This window comes from Ctenocephalides felis, unplaced genomic scaffold (genome assembly GCF_003426905.1).
Source record: "Ctenocephalides felis isolate EL2017-DRISC unplaced genomic scaffold, ASM342690v1 CF-g0.4_SCAFFOLD_01886, whole genome shotgun sequence".
Classification (NCBI taxonomy): Eukaryota; Metazoa; Arthropoda; class Insecta; order Siphonaptera; family Pulicidae; genus Ctenocephalides; species Ctenocephalides felis.
Genome location: NW_020538040.1, coordinates 143,931,292 through 143,955,608, shown reverse-complemented (window position 1 = coordinate 143,955,608; position 24,317 = coordinate 143,931,292). Strand labels below are relative to the sequence as shown.

Below are 24,317 nucleotides of genomic sequence, written 5' to 3'. Positions count from 1 at the left end.
TTCTTCGTGCCATACAAAATAAACATTAACTCTGTTGAAATTCGAACATCGCGCTTTTGTTTCGTACTGACACGAACTTAGCCAAAGGTGAACTGTCAAACAGTGCGACCAACATCACGCTACTAGGTATATTCACATATTTAAAATCTTATTTAATTTAATGTGAATATATATTAAAATTTAAAACTTTATAAACATGAAATAATAGTTTTACGCGTATGAAAAAAAAGGATTTGTAAGAATATTGTGAAAAAATCTAATTAAATAATCAACTGTCCCATCAGTGAGTCCCATGCTGACTGTCGTCTGATCTTTCTTCTAGCAAGTTCGGTTCATTAGTGACATTTCTTTCAATGTGTGATTAGTTTGTAGTTAATAATTATTAAAATGAACGACTACTTATCTTCTCCTTTAGGATCAGATTCTAGTAATTTAGATGTGCCAGGTGAGAATGGATATAATTAATTTCTTTTTTCTACTCTTATGCGTAATAGACGAAACTAACCTATACACCGTAGATAACTCTTATGTGTCCAATACATACTTGTCTTAAACTTTAATTTTATCTTACAGCTCCTATTAAAACTGGAAAGACTGCATATCAACTTTCTCCGTATCTAAATTATAATCCTGTTTACCTGCCTGCAAGCCAACCCGAATTTATTTTCCCTGAAGGGGCTAGTAGACAAAGGGGTCGTTTTGAATTAGCCTTTTCGCAAATTGGATCATCATGTATGATAGGAGCTGCTTTGGGAGGCATGGCTGGTACATACAATGGTCTGAAGGCTACAACATTGTTGGGTCAAACTGGAAAGCTGCGAAGAACACAGTAAGTTTTGTTTTTGTTTGCGATTATGTAATTTGTTTAGTTACGAGAGTTGCTGAATTATGATTGTATATGATAATTTAAATTTGTCTATGGTCAATATACTGAATCATATTTGAAGCTCTATGTGTTTTATGTGCTTTTAATAGAATTGTTTTCAATTATATGTTTAAGAAATATTGTTTATGAAAATCGTTTTTAACATTTGAAACTTTCGGGTATTCTATGTATAATACTTACTCTATGTATAATAAAGTATAATGCTTCATAAATCTTTGAACACTAGTGAATTAAAGCATCTTCACTTATTTGCATACTCAATGTATTTGTTTTTAACCATTCTTGTTTGTGTTATTATTTATTCAATTACTTATGCTTCATGCACATTTTATTTATACTTTTTTTTACTGTTTCACCTTAAAATATTGATATTCTCACATTATCTCAGATTACCATGATGAATATCTAATTATATTCTTGATTTATAGAATGTTAAATCACATTATGAAACAAGGTTCAGCTACGGCAAATACACTAGGAACGATAGCAGTTATGTATTCTGGACTTGGTGTGCTACTGTCATGGCTTCGAGGAGAAGATGACGAAATAAATACTTTAGGTGCTGCGACAGCCACAGGAGCACTTTATAAATCAACAGGTTAGAAATTAAACTTAACCTATTCTTAAACCTAATACTTTTTTTTAAAAACCTAATACCTAATACTTTTTTTAATTTTATGCAGAAATTATTATACTTTATTTTTGTTTAATAACAAATAGAGCAAAGTATAGTTTTGATATTAACCAATGAAATTACACCATCAAACATTTGTTTGGAAATATTTACAATATAACAACATTTATAATACTGTTTCATATGATACGTTTTTTTTTTTAATTCACATTGGGTTATTTTAATCAATGCTATTTAGGATAATTTTAACAATCCTATTGTTGACCATTTTTAAACTGTTGTTTTAATACTAATTCTTTTAGTTTACTTTTCTCCTATATATTTAAATTTAGTCATATTTTTGGCATATTATTTCAATATCAATAATATATGTTAACAAACAAATCTTTTTTCTCATACTTGTGAAGTGTTTGTCATAATCCTTGAAGTTATAAGGAACTTTAATGCATATTATCTTCACAATAAGTGCTATATTTGCATTTATTTATTGCATATATAAAAAGTTTAAGTGTTGTGTGATTCTATGTCACTAATTCAGAAACACATAGTCGCTATTTCTTTAAAATTGTCAAAAAGCTGGTAAATAGTATTACTGAAATGAACGTAAATTTATAAATGGATTATTAGTGAAAGTGTTTATTATGCACGCTACAATTGAGAAATGCATATCATTTATTAATTCAAATTGAACATAATGAGCTGGCGATACTGAGCCTTACTATTCAGTTCTGAAAGATACATTATTTTGTTTAAACGCGAAAGAGTGTTTATTATTGTGGTTACTGCTTCTGTGCATGGTGTGACAATATTGAGCACTCGGACAAAATTAATCATTTCTATAGTGAAGACGTTCGTTGAACATGACCTTAAACAACAAAACATTATTTCAGCTGGACTTAGGAAATGTGCAATTGGTGGAGGAGTAGGATTTTCTATAGCTGCTTTATATTGTATATGGACATCTAGGCATGCAATACAAGATATAAGAAGACAGTATAATCCGCTGTGAAAAAATTTGTTTATTATAATTTAGAGTTAGTTTAGATGAAATATTATGTTAACAACCCGATTTTACAAGCTTTAACTTGCATAGTTGCTATTACATATGGACATCTAAATTTTATGTAATATTGTTAGCACCATTCTTCATAAATCTCATTGTCTACCAAATATTACTGTTTTTAATATATAGCCATGAAATGTATATCAATTATGTGCAGCTATAGCATATTCTATAAATAAAAATCCACAAATTCCGAATTAAACACATTTTTTTTCTTATTAGATATATTTCCATATAAAAATATAAAATTACGTTCACTTACAAATAATTAATATACAGGATGTGTAAAAATATAATTATCTTTAACAAAAACATTTAAGATCAATAAGTTCCAAAAGATTTCTAACTAGTAAAGCCATTAGAACAATCTTATGGATATTATCAATCCAAATTGTTTCACTTTTCAATGTATAGAAAAACTATATGGTACATAAAATAAAAATTTTGGGGCAATTCTTCAAAAATCGAATGATTATTATGTTTCATATATATTGAACACTGCTCTATGAAGATAATGTATATACAAATGGCAAAGATTATATGTGAAATTCACATATGATTTTGATTTATTTCCCCATCTTTACTTACTATCTTAATTCATTCTTATAATATATAATATGCAACATATTTCACATGACGCACTTGGATTACAATTGCATTGAGAATAAATACGTTGTCTTTTTCAATTCAGTTTTGATTTTAGTAATTCACTTAGGAAAAATCTGCTAAGAACTGCTAAAACATTTCAAATATTTTGGTATTTCAATTATTAATTATTGTTAAATACCCAAGTTGCAATATTTTATGAATCAATGCAATTTTAATCTATGTGTTCGATGTGCTATATCTACTGAAGAAATGTTAAAATAAATACTATGTATAGATATATACAATTTTTGATCATGAGCATTTGTGTTAGATTAATTGACAAAGATTTTCGGTACTTGTGCTTATTGCTATACATACATATATACAGGATGGCATACAACACGTTGAATATGACGATGGTCAAAAATTGTATAAATGGTAGGTAGATTAGTTCTTTCTGCTTTTGGAATTTGTTAAAAAAAAAAAAAATGTGATAAGGTACTGATTTTGACTAACAAGAAAATAATCAGTTTTCACAAACTATCCAAGTAATATACTATATTCTTATTTAAAATAATTTGTCAGCAAAAGATTTTCGTTGTTACCTTATAAAAATGTTGAGTGGTAATGTTCAGAAATAGCTAATTTTATTCTGATATGAGGTATAGTTGGATTATAAAAGAATATCACCTCTAACAGGAGTTCTATTACCTTTTCTTATGTGATTCTTGACACTTAACTTTTCTACGCATCATTTAAATTTACTGCTACTAGCAGTTGGAATTCACTAATTTGTGATCTTTTATTTGAAGTTCACTAATGTTTCGGGTAGATCATTGAAGACTTGCTGTTGGTGAAAAAAAATTGTGAGATGTTTCTAAAAACTAAATTTTATTTGTATATCAAAAATGAAATGTTGACCAGCGTTATTTTAAATTTATGGTAAATTTTGATGTTGATATAAAAATTGCCTCATTTGAAAACTTTGGGTTTGAGCTGACCCAATGCATATTTTTGTATGTGAGCATGAAATCTCAATCATTTTCTACTTTATTTGCTCAATACTTTTATATTTTTGATAAAAGGTTACTTTAGATAAGTTATATATCGAAAACATAAATTCATTCAGGCTATATAAAAATACTTACATATTTATGATGTGTTGGTCCTTGGTGACTATAATCGGCCCATTTGGATAGATCTATTGATGGCAATATTCCACTTCTACATGGCACTCTCGGATTTCTGGATTAAAAAAAAAAAATTAATGAAATATATTGCATTTATATTCTAGTTTAATAACTTCAATATTACATTTCATGGTCAGGTAGAACCATTGGATAAACTTGAATTGTATCAATCAAGTCAGTATTGTCGCAGATCACGCGAGCCATTTTGCTCTTTCTTATTTCTTGTAATTGTTCTGGAGTGAAGGAAGATGGTTGATTTGGAAGTTCGTACCTAGAATATATAAATAATTTTGTTATTTTAGATACCTCTAAATTTTAAATATATGTCAATCCTTCATGAGCAGTATCTAATAAATATTAAATACCAAGAAACATCTAATTGAGCTAATATTTGTGATATTTCTGATATTTTCTTGAATTCAACTATTTAGATGAATTGGTTTTGGATTTTATTTACTAAATTTATTTACTATTGGAATTAGTTACTTTATGTACATAATTAATTACCAAAATCTGTCTCCTCTCCTAGAGTATGAAAACTGTGTTGCAATGATACAAGCGAAAGTAGGTCCTAACATACTTCCTGGAAGTGGTCTTTCTGATACACCACCAGACCAGAGATCAACATCACTTGGGTGCCTGAATACATGAATTTAAACATTATTATATAATGTAATTATGTATAATATGATGTGCTTGATTTCATTTCAGAAAAATAGTTACTTACTCGAAGATGGAGGTGTATCTTTTGATGGTTTCGTTGGGCATAGAACCGAACAACTCTTCAAAAGAATTAGCTCCTGGCAGACCACAGAATTTTCTGAATTCCATGTATCCAGGTAATCCGAACTCACGACCTGTGCATAAAAATTAATAATTATCACTTAGAACAGAAACTGTTTACTTCTTTATATACAGTTGTGTGTGTATGTATCTAGATAATTATGAGAATACGTGTTGAGTGAAATATTTCATAAATGTTTATTATATTAATGGGTAATTTATTTTTACATTTTGCAATATGCAATATGTGTACATATGATAAGCGGGTTATGGAAAGTCAATCTTGTAAGTACCTCTTTGCATGTTAAATGATACTAAATCCATTCCAAATCGGGCTCCGACTTTCTTGAATAAATGGTTAGTTACTTCTTGTGTTATAGAATCGTCCATAGCTTGCGCAACTTGATTCATAAGTCCCATGAAGTATTCGTCGATGACACCAGCGCGATAGAGATCATAAGGTCTTCTGATCAAATCTGACAATCGTTTGGATGCTAAAAACAGATGAAACAATTAGAATTTTTAATAGATATCTATCATAAACTTTCATATTCGCATCGACTACTAACCAATAAATTTGTGGGCTTTAGACCATCTTTCAACTGCTGTAGGCAACAAAGAGTGACCAAATCTGTAAGCTGCTGCCGCAAAAGCATCAATTACTCCGGGGTTAACATTTGGATCATAACCGTCCCAGTAACCCTGATAAATGAAACAGTTTTAGTAAGTTGTGTTTTTGCTGATAAAATGGAAATTTAGTAAATATTTCCACTTACGTCTTTCTTGAGCAATAGGCCGAATTTTTCCATAACTTCTTTGCCAAGAAGGATTGGCAAGAATTCATTATATGTGATGTGTTGTATTTCGGCGATATTGATTCTTCTCGCTTCTTGGAAGAGAGTTTCATCGTCCCAATGGGGATTAACTTGAGCTAATCCAGTTGCCAATCTATTATGTTCTCGGGCCATTAAAGTGTGCATGCATGTCAGCACCAATTGTTCGTTGACACGGATCTCTCCTGGATAGATAGAATATTATATTAGTTGAGATTTGCATTGTTTTCATAGGTTGTTTTCATATGTAGTAGTAGTAGTAGTATACACCAAAATCATCGAAATCAATCGTTTTTGAAGTGGGTCTTAAATTAAAAAAAAAAAAAAAACTAAAGAATAAATTTACCGGCTTCAAAACAGTACATAGATCTGTTTGGCCTTGTGCAACCCTCATCAGGAACATCAAGTTTGAGTGGCAACAGATCTTTTAATCCGTATTCACTGAAAACTGGGTTCATTCTCAGGAGACCGCCATATCCAGTACGAAGCTTGCGGGCGAATTTTTCATTTACTCCATAAACTGTATTACCGTCCAATGTTCCGGTTAAAGTATTGAACTGAATTCTTGATCCTAAGTTTGGAATTTAATATTAATAACATAACAAAGCTCGTTGTTTTTAATCTGATCATTTGCAATATTTACCAAGTTTACATCCTGCTCTCGGGGATGGGAATCCACGCACGAAATCGATACATTTTACGTTGAACAATCGATAGAAGTAATCGTCGTCTGGAATTTGAATTTCGTTACAATATGGGTGTTTCAAATGAGGTGGTCTTTTACAGCATTCTTCGGGGTCATTACGATTTAATGGATCTGAAATGAATAACATTGGCATTTTTGAAAAAATGTTTTACCATTTAAAAAATTGGAAGTTTTAAATATACGAGTATATACAATATACATAAAATTTCTTAACAACAGGAAAAACGATTGCAATTGAGTATTTTTTTAAAACGTACAAGAATAGTCTAAAGAATAAATTATACTAAAGAATGAATTAGATCAAAGTATAAATTAGTATTTGCTTTGTATTAATATCAAGATATCAATAAATTTATATGGAATGCCTCGCACTATTTGCCGATAGACTGTCGCATATATAGCCACGCGATTGTATTTGAAACTATTGCTAATTTGCATTGTCTGATGTAATCTTTATGATATAATTCATAAGAAAGGATTATGAAACACAGAAATAAGGATCGTAATCTATTCTATGCCTATATAAATATTTAGATTTCTGATTTCTGTAATATCGTCATAATATATAGCGATGGAGCAAACATAGATTTTGGATTACGACAGAACTTGACTTCAAATTTTAAAACTCGCAATTAATGTCACTTGATTATTTCTAATTTGTACTTAAGTTTATTATCGCACAGTTTTTTTGCATCGTAAATTGTTTTACGTTTTTAATGAAATACTCTGAAATATTTAGTCAAAATGAGCAGAAAAATTATCAGTACGAAGTTCTACGTCTTCGTGTTTTGAATTTTCTGGAAATGAAAAATTTGCTATCGGTATCAACTATATATTCAAGCTGATTTGTAGCTTACTTAATTAGTGAATTTTTAGTTGGTAGTTCATATTTAAACGGTGCATATATTTTTATACTAGTCGTTTGAAAATTTCGCTTTAATGTTATGTTCTGTGATCATGTGACCTCGGGATATCATCATTTAGAAACTCTGGTAAATATTTTCGCATTCAGAGTTTCTTAAGAATGGTTTCGGGCGCATCGCGCACTGCTTCGCGTCCGAACGAACTGCATGCAATTGCAGGACTATTAGCGTTACGCGCGGGTGTACTGGCTCCTGTTTTATCAATTTTCCAATGTGTTCCTCAAAATTGATTTGAACAATATTTTCAGTACTAAAAGAAAAAGCAATAGGCTTTCGAATAACGCTAATTAGAAGGTGGTCCAACTAAACGCACTACCGGAAAACATCAATTGAAAAATTATTTTATCTTTTTCAGCTAATAATAATTGATTATTTGGCATCGACTGTTCTACATAATGTGGCATAAGCCAATATGAACAGAACCACGTAAATTTTTTTCGATATTTTTTATGGTTACGCCAAAACGTGAGTTTGAAAAAAGGGGCCACTTTCATATATTTACAATGATATCTCGGCCATAAGGTGAGATACAAAGTTGAAAATTGGTATAGCGTTTTTTTTTCAAAAAGACCTTTAAAATGGCGTATTTATTATTTTAATACCAGGGTGGGGCCCATTCTCTGTGGCAGTGCGCCCATACTCTTTCTGTACTTATTAAGTATATGCTAAATAATCTCTATGCTATTGAACTTAGTGTTGTCATAATAATCCATTCAATACGTGAATGGTAGCAATATATAAGGTTGTCAAATATCTCCCTTCCGCCTTTTTGTATTATAAACCAAGAGCAAAAAAGCGGAAGGGAGATATTTGACAACCTAATATTCCTGCAACATACAGCAGAAAGAATATATTATAAAGATATTTAAGATAAATATATTTATCTTAAATCGCCACTTTTGTTTTTGAAAACGGAGTTTTATAATATATTCATTCTGCGGAATATATGATTTAAATCACTGTTAGATGTTTTCTGACTTCAGGCAGTAATTGTTCTGTAGTGATTAGTATAATCCAATCAATATATACAAATTGTATATTAAACTAAGTTGACAAAGTATTTGTTTACCAAGAGGTGTGGCAGTGAGAGTATAATCGTGGTCCATGAACTGTCCCCAGGCTATGACCATGACGGTTCCTGCGTGGTCGTGGAATCCTTCGTCCGGGTGCATAGTGCGCGAGACCACACGGGACGGTGGCAGTTCCCGACCAGTCACCGATATCCGAGGCGCGTTTATTCCATCAGCATACAGGGGACCAATCAACCTAAGGAATATTATTATCAGGTTAAATTTAACTATCCTATAGGTATTATCTATGCATGATAACAAGATACATTTTAGAAGCTTCTGGTAAAATTGCAATACAATTATTAACTAGTGGGGCACATAGCATCGTGCTTTAAGGCAAATTGCTGGAACTTCCCGTACCAAATTTTTTTTTTAAAAGATTAACATTTTTGACAAAAATTTACTCTGAAAAATTAGATTTTTGAGAAACTATAAATTTTTGACAAAAATTTACTTTTTTTGAAAAAGACTTTTTGAAGAAAAGTGTTTTTTGAAATATTTTGGAAATTTTGAACTTTTTTTCAAAGCAATCGTACTCCTTTAACTGCATAAAGACGAAATATCGAAGCGCGTAAGCGCCGCGCCGCCGTCTAATGGATATGCATTGGTACGGAACCCATAGGAATGTAAACAAAATTTATACTTATTGTTAAAATCTCTATAAAATATCTGATAATTTGATGTGCATATGTCTATTGATCATTTTTGACCGCCAAATGGCATTTTTTTACTTTTTTTATTAGATCTCCGAAACCGCTAGACCTGCCTTTATGAAAATTGATCAATTCTTCATCTTGTCAATACAAGTAAAATGTTTTTTGAATTATTAAAATCGGACGCTCCGTTCTCTTAAAAACAGAGTTACCGTTTTTTTTGGCACTTTTTGCCCCGTATCCTCGGAACGGCTAGACCTGCCTTCGCCAAAAACTAATCAGCACTAATGTTTTTTGAATTATTTAAATCGGTTGATCGGTGTTCCCGAAATCGTCGACGAAAATTTGTATCCGAACACATACACGCACACACAAACACACACACACATACGTCCATTTTTTCTAAGGTTTGCCAAAGTGTTCAGAAACCTTTGAAACCTAAAGATATATAAAAATTTTCTTTTTCGATTTTTTTGCGATTACTATAACTTGCCCTACGGGAAGTTAATAACACAGATACACAAATTGAAAAATGTTGCCTATGTTAGGTGTGTGACATATATTTTCCAAAGTATATTTTACCGTTAAGCAAGAACCTAAAGTCAAGATTTGGAGCAAACTGCAAAAAATGGAGAAATTAGAAAAACGTCAATCTCCGATCTAGAAATTTTACTGCATTATATCTAAAGTTTCATAATTTTTGTCGTTTCTTGGCCTTTTTCTCCTAAATGACCCATGCAACGGATTTCTGCAACGTTTTTTTTATCTCTGTTGAGTATCCTTTGCAGCTTCCAGCAGTAATTTGCACACATATTTTGAGTTAACTACAAATATGTTTGCAGATTATCTAGGGACAATGAGGAGTAATTATGTCAGCAAAATACTGCTGGAAGTTTGCACGTAGATACTCAACAGAGATGAGAAAAGCGTTGCAGAAATCCGTTGCACTGGTCATTTATGGAGAAGAGGAATTTATTGAAGAAATTGTAATATTTTAATTACCATGCAGTAAAATTTCTAGATCGGTGATGTTTTTGTTTTTATTTTTCTTTGCTTTTGGAGTTTCGAAAAAAAAAATTTGATAACATATGTCGCATACCTAATATACACAACTTTTATTACTTCGTAGACCTGTGTAAAATTTTGCGTACGTTTTACATTTATTAGGAGTTCGGCATGCTATTGCCTGAAAAATTTTACATTTATCATGAGCATACTATTGCTGTCAAATCAAGCAAAAAATATTATTGATTTCAAAAACTTGCATTGGAATTACAATGTGTATTGAAGAAAATTTTAACACGCTTTTGTATATTAGAAATAGGATTTATCCGACTACGGTGGTTTATCATATGTGTTATAAGAATGAAACCACATCATATTGTTTAGTACTATATAATTGTATCTTTGTGTTCGATGCAATTTAATTGTCATCTTTGTTAAATCGTGTCCATCGTACCTCTGGAATGGCGTCATGGTAGCGCCCCAGGTTGGATGTTCGATGTTTGTGCAAAGGCCGTCGAGTCGTCTGTATTTGCCAGGTCTGCATTCCACGTTCGAAAGGAAAGGCGGGCAGACCTCGCGAATTAGCGTCTTCGACGTGTCGATCAGCGGCAGACCTTTCTCGATCTCCTCGTAGCTGAGACCGTAACTGAAATTATATTGATAGATGAACGACTTTTGTATATTAAATGAGTTATTGAATTATAATTAAGAGTATTTTAACTACTAAATTTTTAAATTTATTTAGTATTGCAGTTTCTCTATTCAAGTGTACACAAGTCACACACAACATACACATACATACACATGCATCTTTCATTGTTAAATATATTTTTTAAATTATTTAAATTAAATTATGTTTTCTGCACATTTATCATAAAGTAATGGTATGTAATATGAAGTTGTATGCGTTTTTTTAACAAAAAGATTTTTCTTCGTTCAGGAATAATTTAGTAGGTATTTCTGATATGTAATAACGCGAATGATTTCGTCATCGCCTTTGTTAGCACTCTTAAGTTAAGCACTACGTCGTCCGTTCAGAGACTGTTTGAATTATTATTCACTTTGTGATGAAATATGTTTGATGGGTTTCTGGTGTACGTGATATGGATATTTGATTTTTAACCCTTTCGCTACGAGCGTCGTCTATAGATGACACTCCCTTGACAACCTTTGAGTACGAATGTCGCCTATTAATGACATCCAGTATAAAAAAATTTGCTTCAATATTTATCACACTGATCGTGAGTTAAATTATTGAGAATTTGTATTTGTTATTGTATTTTTTAGAACTGTATTTTTTTGTTTTTAAATACATTTTCATTGATAATGATTGGAAAACCTTAAAATATTTTGTGCAACATATACTTGGGCGTTTTACTGGTTCGTCACTCCTGCGGAAAACACTTTCGTAGTGAAAAGCTTCATATATAATATGTATCATTCTTCCAAGGAAAAAAAACATGTCGTAGGCTTCTCAATATCTACTAGTTCCAACATTTTGTTTTATTCTAATTTAACTCTATTTTATATTCGGTTTTAGTAGGTCATTTCGAAATACTCGCATAATCCTTGTTGGTTTACAATCTTCTCGTACGAATCTTTCTACTGCATATGAAATCCAATAAATAATTGAACTTATTTACTACCGAATGGAAATATCAATAACGCATAAAAAGAGATTGTATCACAAGATGATATCTTTTTATACATATCTAAAGTATCAATTCTAAATGTTTATAATATGACAGTGTGTATTGTGACTTGCAATGCTATTGTGATTGCAGATAATATCAAAAATATGTATGCTAGAGAGATTCGTGTTGTGGTTGTAAATTAATTAAATTAACTATCAATAAATAATACCGATTATTATTGTATGATCGATTGGTAGAATTGTATAGAAGTTTTATATTGAAAGGTATCAGGGACATATTTTTTTAGTATGCATTAGCATCTGAATAGCGGTAGCTAAAAATAAATTCTCTTCAAGAAAGTGTAAGATTTAAATTATTGCGGAAATTCTGTTTTGATCTATGCCATTAGCATTAAGCGCGATATTTTTGGAAATAATTTGTTTTCTCTTTCTTCTATTTTATTCGATCCTATGCGATTATTTTTTGAGGTAATTAGAAAATTTACCTATTTAATTTTATTTGTGTAGCATATATATTTCCAAAAACATAATTTATGAATATTTTTATCTAACAGAAATAAATTCGTGTATAATCGTCATAGTGTATAAATTCAAAACAGAAACGCAAAAATTAAGATAATATAAGAGATGAAAAGTACCAATTTATAAATCACTCCGTTGACATTCTAGACAATAAGACTAGGAAATAAAAAGTTACGAGTTACTTTAAAATAACAATTGCTTTCGTCGACTTATTTAAACTCATTTCACATAATTTATATTTTATATGGAATAAACAGATTTTGCAGAATATTTTTTACCGTGTGAATAAATTCATTTCAAAAGTAGTTTTTATAAGTCTCTGAGCCCAATGAAGATCTTTACTTGAAGAGAAATTGCAAGAATAATTTCATGTATAAGCTTTCATATGATGATTTTTTGGTCATCAAGATTTATTATTTTTATTATCGACATGCCAAATTGATTCGCGCGTTTGAGTAGTTTGATTAGTATTCTCAAATCATTTGCAATTGCAAAATGATCGAAATTAATTGTTACGCATCCAGTTCGTATCATTGGGCATCGGTTTTATGGCGAATAAATGATTGCCATTATTCTGCACAATGTGATCTGAAGATTGTCCATAAAGTGCATTTCATCGGAATAAAACCGTGAAAGTTTACGATATAAATCGTGAACGGTATGAAATTACAAAGTTAATATCTTGAATGCTGCTCGTCCGAAGAAGATGAGATTTGTTGTATTTTCTTTTTAGATCTGTGCTTGGCAAGGAGATTTTTCAGCCTTGAGTGGCGAAATAAAACGTATATGTGTTCAAGAGCAATAATGTAAGATTATCTCTTATGGAAAATGAAAAATCATGCTCTCCAATTATCTCTGCAAAACTAAGTGTTATAAGGGTCTAACACGGTTTAATATCGACACATGCTTGTATTATAATGACAGTATAATTTAATATTTTGTATTATACTTTGATATTTTACTATATGATTTATAAAAAAGTTTATAAATGTACAATGGATATCTGAAAGGTATAATGAATATTATTCAGAACTATAATTTAATTAATTTCTATAAGGTGAACGATACTAAAGTTAATTAGTTTGCTTTTCTAATATGACATATTAGTAATTATTTGACTAACGATTTTTTTGTGATTTTAATTATGTTCTGATAATATTGAGAAAAATCGCTATAGATTATAAATATATAATCTTTAGATTCAGAGTTAATTAATTTATTATTTCTTGAATTCGATATAAGTATTATAAAATTAAATCCTTGAAAATTAAAAATTGTTAGATATTGTTTAGTTCTTTCATATGCTCGTACACGATTTTTTGCCGTTTTTGTTTTGTTTATGCATAAATTATTACGTCCAGATAATTATTAAGTACGTCATTTATCAAAGAGATGTCTATCTGATGGTTTTCAATATGCAATTGACGGCCAGTCTTTCGTAATCACGATATGTGTTTGTCAACCGAATTTATCGACCGTAAAAACTTTCTTTTCATTAAATGTCCCTTTGTTCGGTTTTGTTTAAAGAGAGAAAAAAAAACAATTTATTTATCAGTTCTACATATGCACACGAGTACGTCAGTCGATAATTCGCAAAAGAAAGTTTGTTTTATGCTCACGGAGTCGTTACCGGAGCCGGTCCCGGCAAGTCGGGAATATTTTGGCGGTTCTTGGCATTAATGTCTCAATAATAATGATATATACTCACGTTCTCGCTAAATTTATAGACATGTCGAGCAGAAGTTCGCCGACGCTCGCGATCTCTTCAGTTTTCCATTCTCCTTCGGGTTGGGCCACATCTAAAATCAAACAAAATGAAGTAGTAAAATAAAATATATTTATGATTTTTATTTCAATTTCAAATTTTCAAGAAATTAACATTTTAATTACTTTAAAAACTAAAAGAATATTATTTTAAAAATCAATACATACAAAAACATAGCATAGAAGATTTTATTTTCCTGGTGTGGGAGACAAACCCATTCCTCTTAATAGGACAACATTTTGAATTCAGCAAATGTAAATTACGAAACGGGAATTTTGTAGTTCATAATATTATACTTGGCACACACACATATGATATTACTTTTCTGAACTAAAAGCCTCTTTTTTTCTCAAAAACAAAATTACTTTTCATTTATAATTAGTCCTACTCTTCAAGAATGTTAGAGGTTTCCTTCTTCAGGAACTGTAAAAAGTACGAGGTACGAAGTTGTTATACATTTGATTTTTTTTAATCTCTTAAAAATTAAAAGAACTTACTTTTAACCTTTATAGGATTGAAATGAAAAATCTAAATAAACATATAAACTTAAAACTACAACAATCTTAAATAAGTACACACTGTGTTTTAATATCCATTCTTTAAAAGTAAAAAGTTTTTTTTTTTTTTTAATTTTTCAATAATTAAAAAAATGTATAAATCATTTTTTTTTATTTTTAACAGTTCTTAAAGAAGACATTCCATATCAGAAACCTAGTAATAGTTATATAATAGAAACATAAAAATTTTTTTTTTGAGCAAAAAATTGGTTTTTAGTTTATGTAATTTAATCATAAATAACATTAGCTCTATATATGTACTATATATAGATTCAAATTAATTCAAATATTTCATGCTAACCAAATAAAAAAAAATTAAGAATAAAGAAATCAAACTATTATTGATTCATAAGTTTCGGTCTACGTTGAGGCCATCATTTAGTGAAATGAAAATAAGATATATAAACGTGACAGTATTGAAATTGAAAATATTCAAATTCATAGACACCAAGAGTTTTTTTATTCGCAAATTAATCGCAGTTGGAATATTTTAGCTGAAATAGAAATATTAGACTTTTCTAATATGTTCTGGGCTGTTAATTTTATTCCTATTATATTTCGTCATTCGATATAGGTTTTAATAATAAGTAATTCTAGGCTTGAGAACAATCGCAATGTGCAGATTTTATAAAGTATGTAAATTGACCCAAGTCCTTTGGCGCTGGGTGCAGTTCGAAAGGAACGCATAATTAAAATCGTTGCTAACTAATTTATTCTTTAGATCGAATATTCATTATTTATTTGCTAGGTGTATATAGTTATTTAATACAATAAATATGCAAGTATATTCATAAGCTATAGATTCTTCAAAAGAATTAAACATTTCACACAAATTAGACAATACTAGACACGAAAATTCGATGGCAATATATCATCAGTTATAAACTATAGTTGCAAATCATTGTTGAACTTAATTTCAAGCGTTTAATATTTATTTTAAGTTTTGTTATTTATTTCAATATTTGTAATATATCTTTACGAAGGCCTAATTTGTATTTACAATTACATTCCATAACTTCAATATCTAATTATAATTTTACGCTTAATCTATTTAATTTGATGTTTGATTTGAGTATCTGAATAGGAAATCAAAAATATTTAGTATTCAAGTACATATGTAGCTGCTATTAAAATTATTCCTCTTCCGCGAAAACGAACATGCATTCATTATTAATTCTTCTTGTAGTACAACTTTCCTATTTTGTTTAAAGCTAAAGTTATACATTACGAATCGTTTTGCACTATTATGAATTTTAACAGATGTTACTGATGGGTTTTTACTGAGTTGTGCGTCTTTACTTTTTTCTTGAAATTTTGAATATTTACATTTATTAAAATTGTACTTGAACTGATCCAGATATTCTATAGGAGGAGGTTCTATTATTGTATTAACATAATTTTGTTCAGTCATAATTGGCTAATGGTGTGATTTTGTAGGAATCTTATTAGAATCGAGTAGGAGCGAGGCTACTACGTACCTAATAAGCATTTAATCAGAATTTGAAACAATTCTGGTAAAAATCTAAATTACAAGGGACCATGTCGGAATCTTATAAGAATCTAATCAGGGCATAGTTGGGATGTGGTCAGTTTAAGGTTAGAATGTGGTTAGGATCTAGTTAGCATCTATTTAAAATCTATACATGATTTAATATTGAATTTGAATCTAGGAGTTTTGGAAACGTGACAGATAAATATTGTTTATAAATCATATTCATTTTAATTGTATGCATTTTTTATTTTTTTGAAGGTTTTGTTCTTCGTGAGAGCCAACAAAAAAATTTTGATACGTGCTCCGTCAATGAACACTACACCCCTAATAATAGAAATTTGAAGCTGATTTAAATTATCAAACTAAATTTTAAAGCAGTCTTTTCCATCATAAGAATTTCATTATTTTAAGAAATATTTACTTGTTTATGGCTATTTTCTGAACTTTATCCTTAAAAATAGAGGTCAATTTAGCACAAAACTAATATATTATTTATATCAAAAATATATATTAAATTATCAAAAATAAACAATTTTTTATAAATATACTCACTTATCCTTTTTCTGGACTCCAAGTAGGCCGCGTTGATGGCATCGTAAGTTATGCAATTTTGATCTCCCGTGTAGCCGCTGAAATTACATAGGTTCGTTAGTAATCATTAAACGAATTAGTGTTTATGTGTTTGCGTAATTGTGAGATCGTATCACAATCATGGTATTTTTCTTTAGACGTTTGTATGAGTTAATTAGAAATTTAGTTATACATCTCATTCTTGACGATGAAGATTCATAACTGGTTAATACTAATACGCTGAAAATGATTGTGAATCATACATATCACATCATTTAGATTATTTACCGAAAATATAATATAGGATGCTTAACAAAAATAGTACTATCATTGGAAAGCATGAATTAATATGGGTATTAAGTAGTACTGACAAGTTAAATATCACTGTACCAGTCAGGGTAAGGTTACTCAAGATGCTGTAACAATAAGAAAATAATGCTATAATATTTAGTTCAGTAACATTCAAAAAAATCTTTAGCGTTTATTGAATATTTGTTTAGTTGACTCTTGATTAACACTTACTAGATATTTTTTATTAAAATAAGTATTTTTACAATTGCTTTCGGTACTATTGATTTTGATCATGATACTGTTATTTGTTGCACCCACATGGCGTTTCCAATTTGAGCAAGTACGAGGTCTGTTCAAAAAGTTTTCGTAATTTTCGTTTTTTCAAAAAAATATTTATTTATTCGTCTACATTAATGTGGTCCCCTTCAAAGTAGTCCCCCCCAGATATAATACACTTATGCCAGCGTTTTTTCCAATTTTCGAAGCACCCTTGATATTCACTTTTTGATATGTCCTTGAGCACTCTCGGCGATTTTCTTCAATCGAGGAAAACCGCCGTCCTTTCATGGGTCTCTTCAACTTTGGGAATAGGAAAAAGTCACACGGAGCCATATCTGGTGAATTTTTGCACTTTGCAACACTTTATTTCATTTTTTACGCAAAATTTAATACAAATTCTTTGACTTTTTCAATTCTTCCATTGTAAAAATCGCCGAGCTCAGAAAAACACGTCGAACCTTAGCGGCTACCACAGACAAAGTAAACAGTGAATATAGCTGAAAATTTCATCATACTTTAGGGGCATGTATACCAACACAATAAAAAAAAAATTTTGACAATCAGACACTCCAGACCCGCGAAATTTAATTATTAGTAATTCCGGGTACTTTTTGAACAGACCATGTATACTTCATATTCATAGTCAATCAAATACTTGTACATAACACCATGTTGAATATGGAAGTACTAACGACCATGTGTATGAAGCTTCAAGTTATTCGTATATTTGCAAGAACACTAGATCTCTTACTATTGAGTTGTATGAGCACATTAATTAGAAATTCAGATGCGTATCTCGGTGAATTATTATTATGTGTGCTCGAAGGCATCTGCATGGCCCGATCGAATCAATTAGGTCGTACGGAGGACAATGAATGAATCAATGGACGATTAAAATAATTGAATAATAATTAATTGTTACCTGGAAATTCATTTAAATTTATTAACTAACACGCGAAAGCAAAAAAATATGGCTGAAGTTACTTTTTGAATGACACCCATCGCAATTTTCATTCAACATACCCGAAGAAAAAATTCCTTTTTCAAAAAAAATACGACTTGCTAATTTTATGGTTTCTTGGCGTTTCAAGTCATTTTGAATCGTTTGATACTAAAATTGAAAATGTATGTGTGTTTATGTATATTTGACCACAAAATTATGGATATAAGGAAGGATAAGCTGTATTTTAACCGCCTGACCATATTATTAGTACTTTTTTACCAATAAGGTGAGCATAACATTCTATGTTGTTTATATTACCAGCATCCTACTCAGCACAAGGGCATTAATAACTTTTTCTAATTAGCTTTGTCAGAGTTTAATTTTGATTTATGCCATTTTAATTTTGCATTTACTCATATGCGATTCATAAAACCATTGACCCTTGTATTATAGTAACACTTATAACATGCTATTAAAATATCGCAATAATTTCATTAATTTACAATACGCAAAATTATCATTCTGTTAATTTAATTTTAATATTCCATATCCGAGGACTTAATGATATGATAAACTTATCACTATAATTACGATGATTGTCTTTCCGTTTGTCCATGGATTCTCTTTATTTAAACTAACCGGAATTACGTGTGGAATATAAATCAATAACACCGGAACTAATAATCATTTTGATTTCTTTTTAAATAAGGATCAATATTTTTCTTATACTCTAATTGTATAAATGTGTATTTGAAATGTGCATTCGTTACCAGTAAAACAGCGAATAAACGTTCTGCTTAAATAAATATAATTGATAAATTTGCGCGTGAATTAAAAACTGTGGTAATGCTTTTTTACTTTACTACACTTATTCATTGTAAAAATGTTTAAAAATATCTTTAAACAGGTATTATTACGATATCATATTTCGCGGCGATAACTTAAAGTAAGATAATCGAGGAGTGTCATGGCCAATCTCACTTTCTCGTGTTATTGTCTTATTGTATGCGATATCTGATGTCTTCGAGAATTTTGGCGTCATTTATGAAAACGACTTTTAATTTATATCAATTTATTCGTATCATGAGTAACAGTCAAAATCTAGATTATTTTCAACGCTCTTATTATCAAAAAATCTCAGAAACACTGCGCAATTTTGGTTCTATACATTATTTCAAGAATCTTTGTCAAAGAACCATAGCTCGAAAGTGAATTATTAGCAAGTGAAATATTCAAATTAGTTTTTATCCACATATTTACTTACAATAAAATCAGTCTTACTTGTTCAAGAAATTGATGAAACTTTGCATGGTCATGAATTTGCAAGTAACAACTAACTACGTAAAATATTATAGATTTATAAGAACTAGAACCTGATGCTCTTATAAGTTAACATTGAAATAAAATATATTGTAAATTTCGCTGACTCGAACTTCATTTTTGAGCTATGATTTCTTTGGCAACGTTTTTTGAAATGATCTATAGAAACATAATCGTAATGGCTTCCGAAATGACTTCCAAAATATGATTTATTTTTGACAATTTGAATCGCTCTGTAAAAACATGGTATCTCCAAGTATTATGAATCTAAAAAACTAGCATAAATTATGTCTTATGAAAATGAATATCAATATCGATTTATATAGAATTATCATTAGTTCTAGTTATCACTTATATAATATTTTAGTAGAAAAAATAACGACACTAATTCAGTTATAACCAACGGGCACGATTAGTCGAAAATCATGGGTTGTAATTATGAATGATCACAAAATTTGAATACAGGTGATTCTGGAACTAATTGATATTATATTTAACTAGCAATTTGTTTTCAAATAATTTTTAATAACTAGGTATACTTACAAGTTTCCTCGTAATAAATTAAGACTATAATCGAAGGCATCGCTCCTTCCTATGCCTTTAAGGTGAAGGGCGCATTCGCCGGTTCCGGGAACTAGACCAACAAATTGGGCCCAAGCAGGCGTCCACGTTCGCAACGTTAGTAACACTAACACTCTGTAAAAAATAAAAGAAGTAATTAATAATCTGTATTTAATATTGCATTAAAAAAATTCTGCAAAATATTTGCATCGAAAATTTTGTGCATGGAACGGCAATATCATGCAAGATTCCAGCATGAATGGAGTTTAAATATAAATTTTCTAAAATATATATATATATATATATATATATATATATATAATTTGATTAAGATTTATAAGCTCGCTACTATTTGAATTTGATTATTTTATAAATGCAACAGCTGGCGTTACAGAATGTTCGCCTTTACCTAAATCCAAGCAAGCTTGACCGTACAAAGTAGTAGTTTGCTCTAATAATTCTAGTTATGAAATCATGAATTAAAAAAAATCTAATAGCTATGAAATATGTGCAGTATTTAATCAATCTTTATGAAATGATTTAGTTGAAATATGACTCTATTGAATGGAGTGATTTTCATGATAAAATTTGACTTATGGAATGATTTGAATCTCTTTTCTTTTAAATTGATAAAATCTCTTTTCTGCAATATTTAATCTAGTACACTTTTGATCCCGATTTATATCCTGATACGGTTGATTTATTAATAATATTTAATTTTAGTAATAATTTCCTAAAATATTTCATTATTTTTAATTTTTTTAATTGGTATTTATTATGTTTGTTTTCACTTAACAAGTAAATTAATTTTGCATTATTTTTTCTGGATTGAATGTGAATATTTAGTCTTGATACGTACCGAATAAATATCGTTAATAATATTAATTTTTTAAATGCGTTTTTTAATACTCATTCTCGGCCATTTATTATCATAAATCAACCATATGTTGTCGAAATAAAATTATTCAGTAGTTTCAATACAATTTCTTGAATCTTGCACGGTCTAATAACATATATGCGTGGTTTCGCATATAATTGACGTCATGATGCATACAGTTTTGTAACAATATTGTTAAACATAATTCGCATCAGATTACGTGTTAAATCGTACGTGGGTTAATGCACCATATACAAATGATATATAATTTTATTAATTATTCAAATTAACAAGAAGATGGTAGTCTAAAGCTGATAGTAATTAGCTAGAAATGGGTCCACCAAATGAGTTAGAAAACACCCCATATGCACAGTGAACGTTCTTGAATTGACACGAACTTTTATTTGGCAAATTAAATGTTTTTGGAACAAATCTGGAACTTCTTTCAAACGAAGATTTAGTGCATTTTCATTTTACTGATAACACAAGTATATATTCATAATGGCCACGAATAAGGATTTAAGTTTGGCTTCCACTACTAGTTCATTCTTCATCTTAGCCAGTTTGATATTAAGCAGTAGTGATATCAGATTTTCACGTTTTATTACGATTATAAATTTCAAATATGATATTAAGTAATAATAGTATTTCGTGGCATTACTCTAATATCTATTTACGACGCTTTTTGAAATATATGTAATATTACCTTATCAGAGAAAATGGTCAACCTAAAAATACAAGGTTAAGGAATATACATCACAAAAGCATATAAAATATATAGTTCTGATTACTGTTCAAATATATATAAAAAATGTTAGGCTACAATTAATTCCAAGTTGCATAAACATTTGGAATTACAAATACCATTGTAACTATAGAACGTATAGTTAAATCAATAATGATATATTTTCTCAAATACTGTATAAATAGCGTATGTATTACGATTCTATAGAAACTAACGAGAACAAGTAACTTAAGTTTTAATCAGATGCTTCATTTGTAACTCCGTTAATCTAAATAAGTGAATAAGCAGCAAAACAAGTAACCTTTATATAAATAAATGATTGATTGGTTCGATATTATATAGATCCATTAATTTCCTTTTCATACTGATTCTGAATTATGACCTACGTATTATTCCGATCCCTAGTGTTGTCTGGCATATATTAAATACAACAATATAAATATTAAAAGAAAAATTTGATATATATATATATATATATATATATATATATATCAAATTTTATTACTCATTGAATTAGAATAGATAAATTATTATTATTTATTGAGAGTTAATTTATGACAAAAAGATGGTTGTTCCGGTGGGTGGTATGGCCGACGCGATATCAAATTACATGAAGATTTTCTACGTCACATTAAATACAAAATATGTCTTAAAATTTTCAACCTTATCAACCTTAATAAATATTTCTCATATCTCAATTTTGATGTCGATACGTATGAAGGACTTTTCTAAACTTGTAAATCCATAAACGGTATTTAATAATTTACGCAGTCAGGAAACAAGTAACCAAAATGCAAATTACGATTGGCAAATTTTTACATGGCCAATTGTAAATATGCGTTGCACAAATAAATGTAAATGTGCAGTGTCTATCGCCATGGTTTTCAACTTCTCTCCACGCCTAGTCGAATCGATTAGTTGACAATCCTCAAATATCTATTTGGATTCATTTTATCTTTATGGTGCTATTGCAAAAATTATATAATGACGTATATAAAATTGTAAAAAGTTCATGGAGGATTTCACCTTATGTGAGGGGGAATAGTCAGGGAAGAGAGTGCTGAACAGAGGTAGAAGTGCATATTTGCCAAAAAACAACAAATTGATTATAAATTTAATTTGCTGGATGAAGTTGTATCAACTTGAATTATCTTTCTAAATATTTAGAAATTATGTAGCTCAATTTTCTTTATTTTCTTGTATTTTTATTCTAACGTGTATTAAAAAATATAATTAAAATACTAGTCGTACACCAGGTTTAATATTTGCACTAAAAGACGATCAGGAATTCATCTTGATAAATAAATTTGAATCGATATGATAATAAAAGGATTCAATAACATTCACGAATTGTGTAGATCAGTTTTGCTTATTTTCGTGCTTTTGCTTCTATTCATTAGTATGTTCGGAATTTGAATTAGAATACTAAATGTGGATCAAGTTAGATATTCACACAGATGAAGGAATAGTGTTGCTTAGTTTTGGTTATTTTTGTTCTAGTATTTTTATTCGTAGTATATTCAGAAATTAAATTAAAATACTAAATATTCGCCAAATTTAATATTTGCACAAAAAAAATTGATTATGAATTTATTTCAACGGGTGAAGCGAATCCTTATGGGGTGTAAGAAGATGCTGTAATTGTGTAGATCAGTATTACCTTATTGTTTTTTGTATTTTTAATCCTTAGTATTTAATTTTTTTTGTTAATGATTGAAAGATACTTCTATAGTTATTTTACTGAATAATGTTTTATTATCCTGGAAGCATCATTATTGTGTTGGTTATTAGTATTCTGCACTTTCAAGTCAAGAATGACGGTGCTGCTTCTGGCGGAGTATAGTATTCCAACTTTTGAATGACAGGCGACGACATTGATAGGCATACTATTAAATCCATTTGGAAATAAATACATGTGATAGGTGCAGTAAATATTTCTGACAGTGTAGTATATTATAATTTTGATTTAGATCAAACATGTTTAATTTGTTATGTCTGATTTTATCTAACATGTTTTGTGGACCAAGGCTATTTTGGGACATAAAATTTTGTGATCAATTATAAATAAGTTTGTTCCTTAAGCATTCTAAACATTTTTATGCAGTTTTATAATTGAAATAACTAAAATAATAATAAACTCCTGTATTGAAAAAATATTGATAAAAATTAAACATTGACGATTGTTATATCATATCTTGATACTATAGATTATTTCCAATTCTATTTTTTTAAAACTAAAACTCTAAAACTTTTCTACTGATGACAAAAGCTGAAACGTATAGAATTTAAAATCTTTTTTTTTAAATTTCATGTTTTTTATTTATCAACGCCCAATTATTAGACCTTATTCATAAAAATTCTAGCATCAAATTCAAAATAATTTTTATATAATAATATTTGTATGTAT

The 24,317-nt window shown here is 29.4% G+C and overlaps 2 protein-coding genes across 2 annotated transcripts; one reads left to right on the top strand and one right to left on the bottom strand.

Annotated features, from left to right (window-relative positions):
* Positions 1-194: 194 nt before the first annotated feature.
* Positions 195-2,757, top strand: LOC113377617 (mitochondrial import inner membrane translocase subunit Tim23-like). Its single transcript, XM_026617989.1, has 4 exons — positions 195-445; positions 574-829; positions 1,315-1,484; positions 2,411-2,757. Exons 1-4 carry the CDS (start codon positions 388-390, stop codon positions 2,527-2,529), a joined length of 603 nt encoding a protein of 200 aa, XP_026473774.1. The 5' UTR covers positions 195-387; the 3' UTR covers positions 2,530-2,757.
* Positions 2,758-3,888: 1,131 nt separating this feature from the next.
* Positions 3,889-22,992, bottom strand: LOC113376016 (peroxidase). Its single transcript, XM_026615947.1, has 16 exons — positions 22,937-22,992; positions 20,271-20,423; positions 16,877-16,953; positions 14,219-14,309; positions 10,789-10,980; positions 8,676-8,872; positions 6,621-6,794; positions 6,324-6,548; positions 5,921-6,162; positions 5,714-5,846; positions 5,438-5,638; positions 5,089-5,218; positions 4,869-5,000; positions 4,486-4,632; positions 4,320-4,416; positions 3,889-4,018 (listed from the first exon to the last, which is right to left on the bottom strand). Exons 1-16 carry the CDS (start codon positions 22,990-22,992, stop codon positions 3,974-3,976), a joined length of 2,292 nt encoding a protein of 763 aa, XP_026471732.1. The 3' UTR covers positions 3,889-3,973.
* Between the last annotated feature and the right edge of the window lie 1,325 nt (positions 22,993-24,317).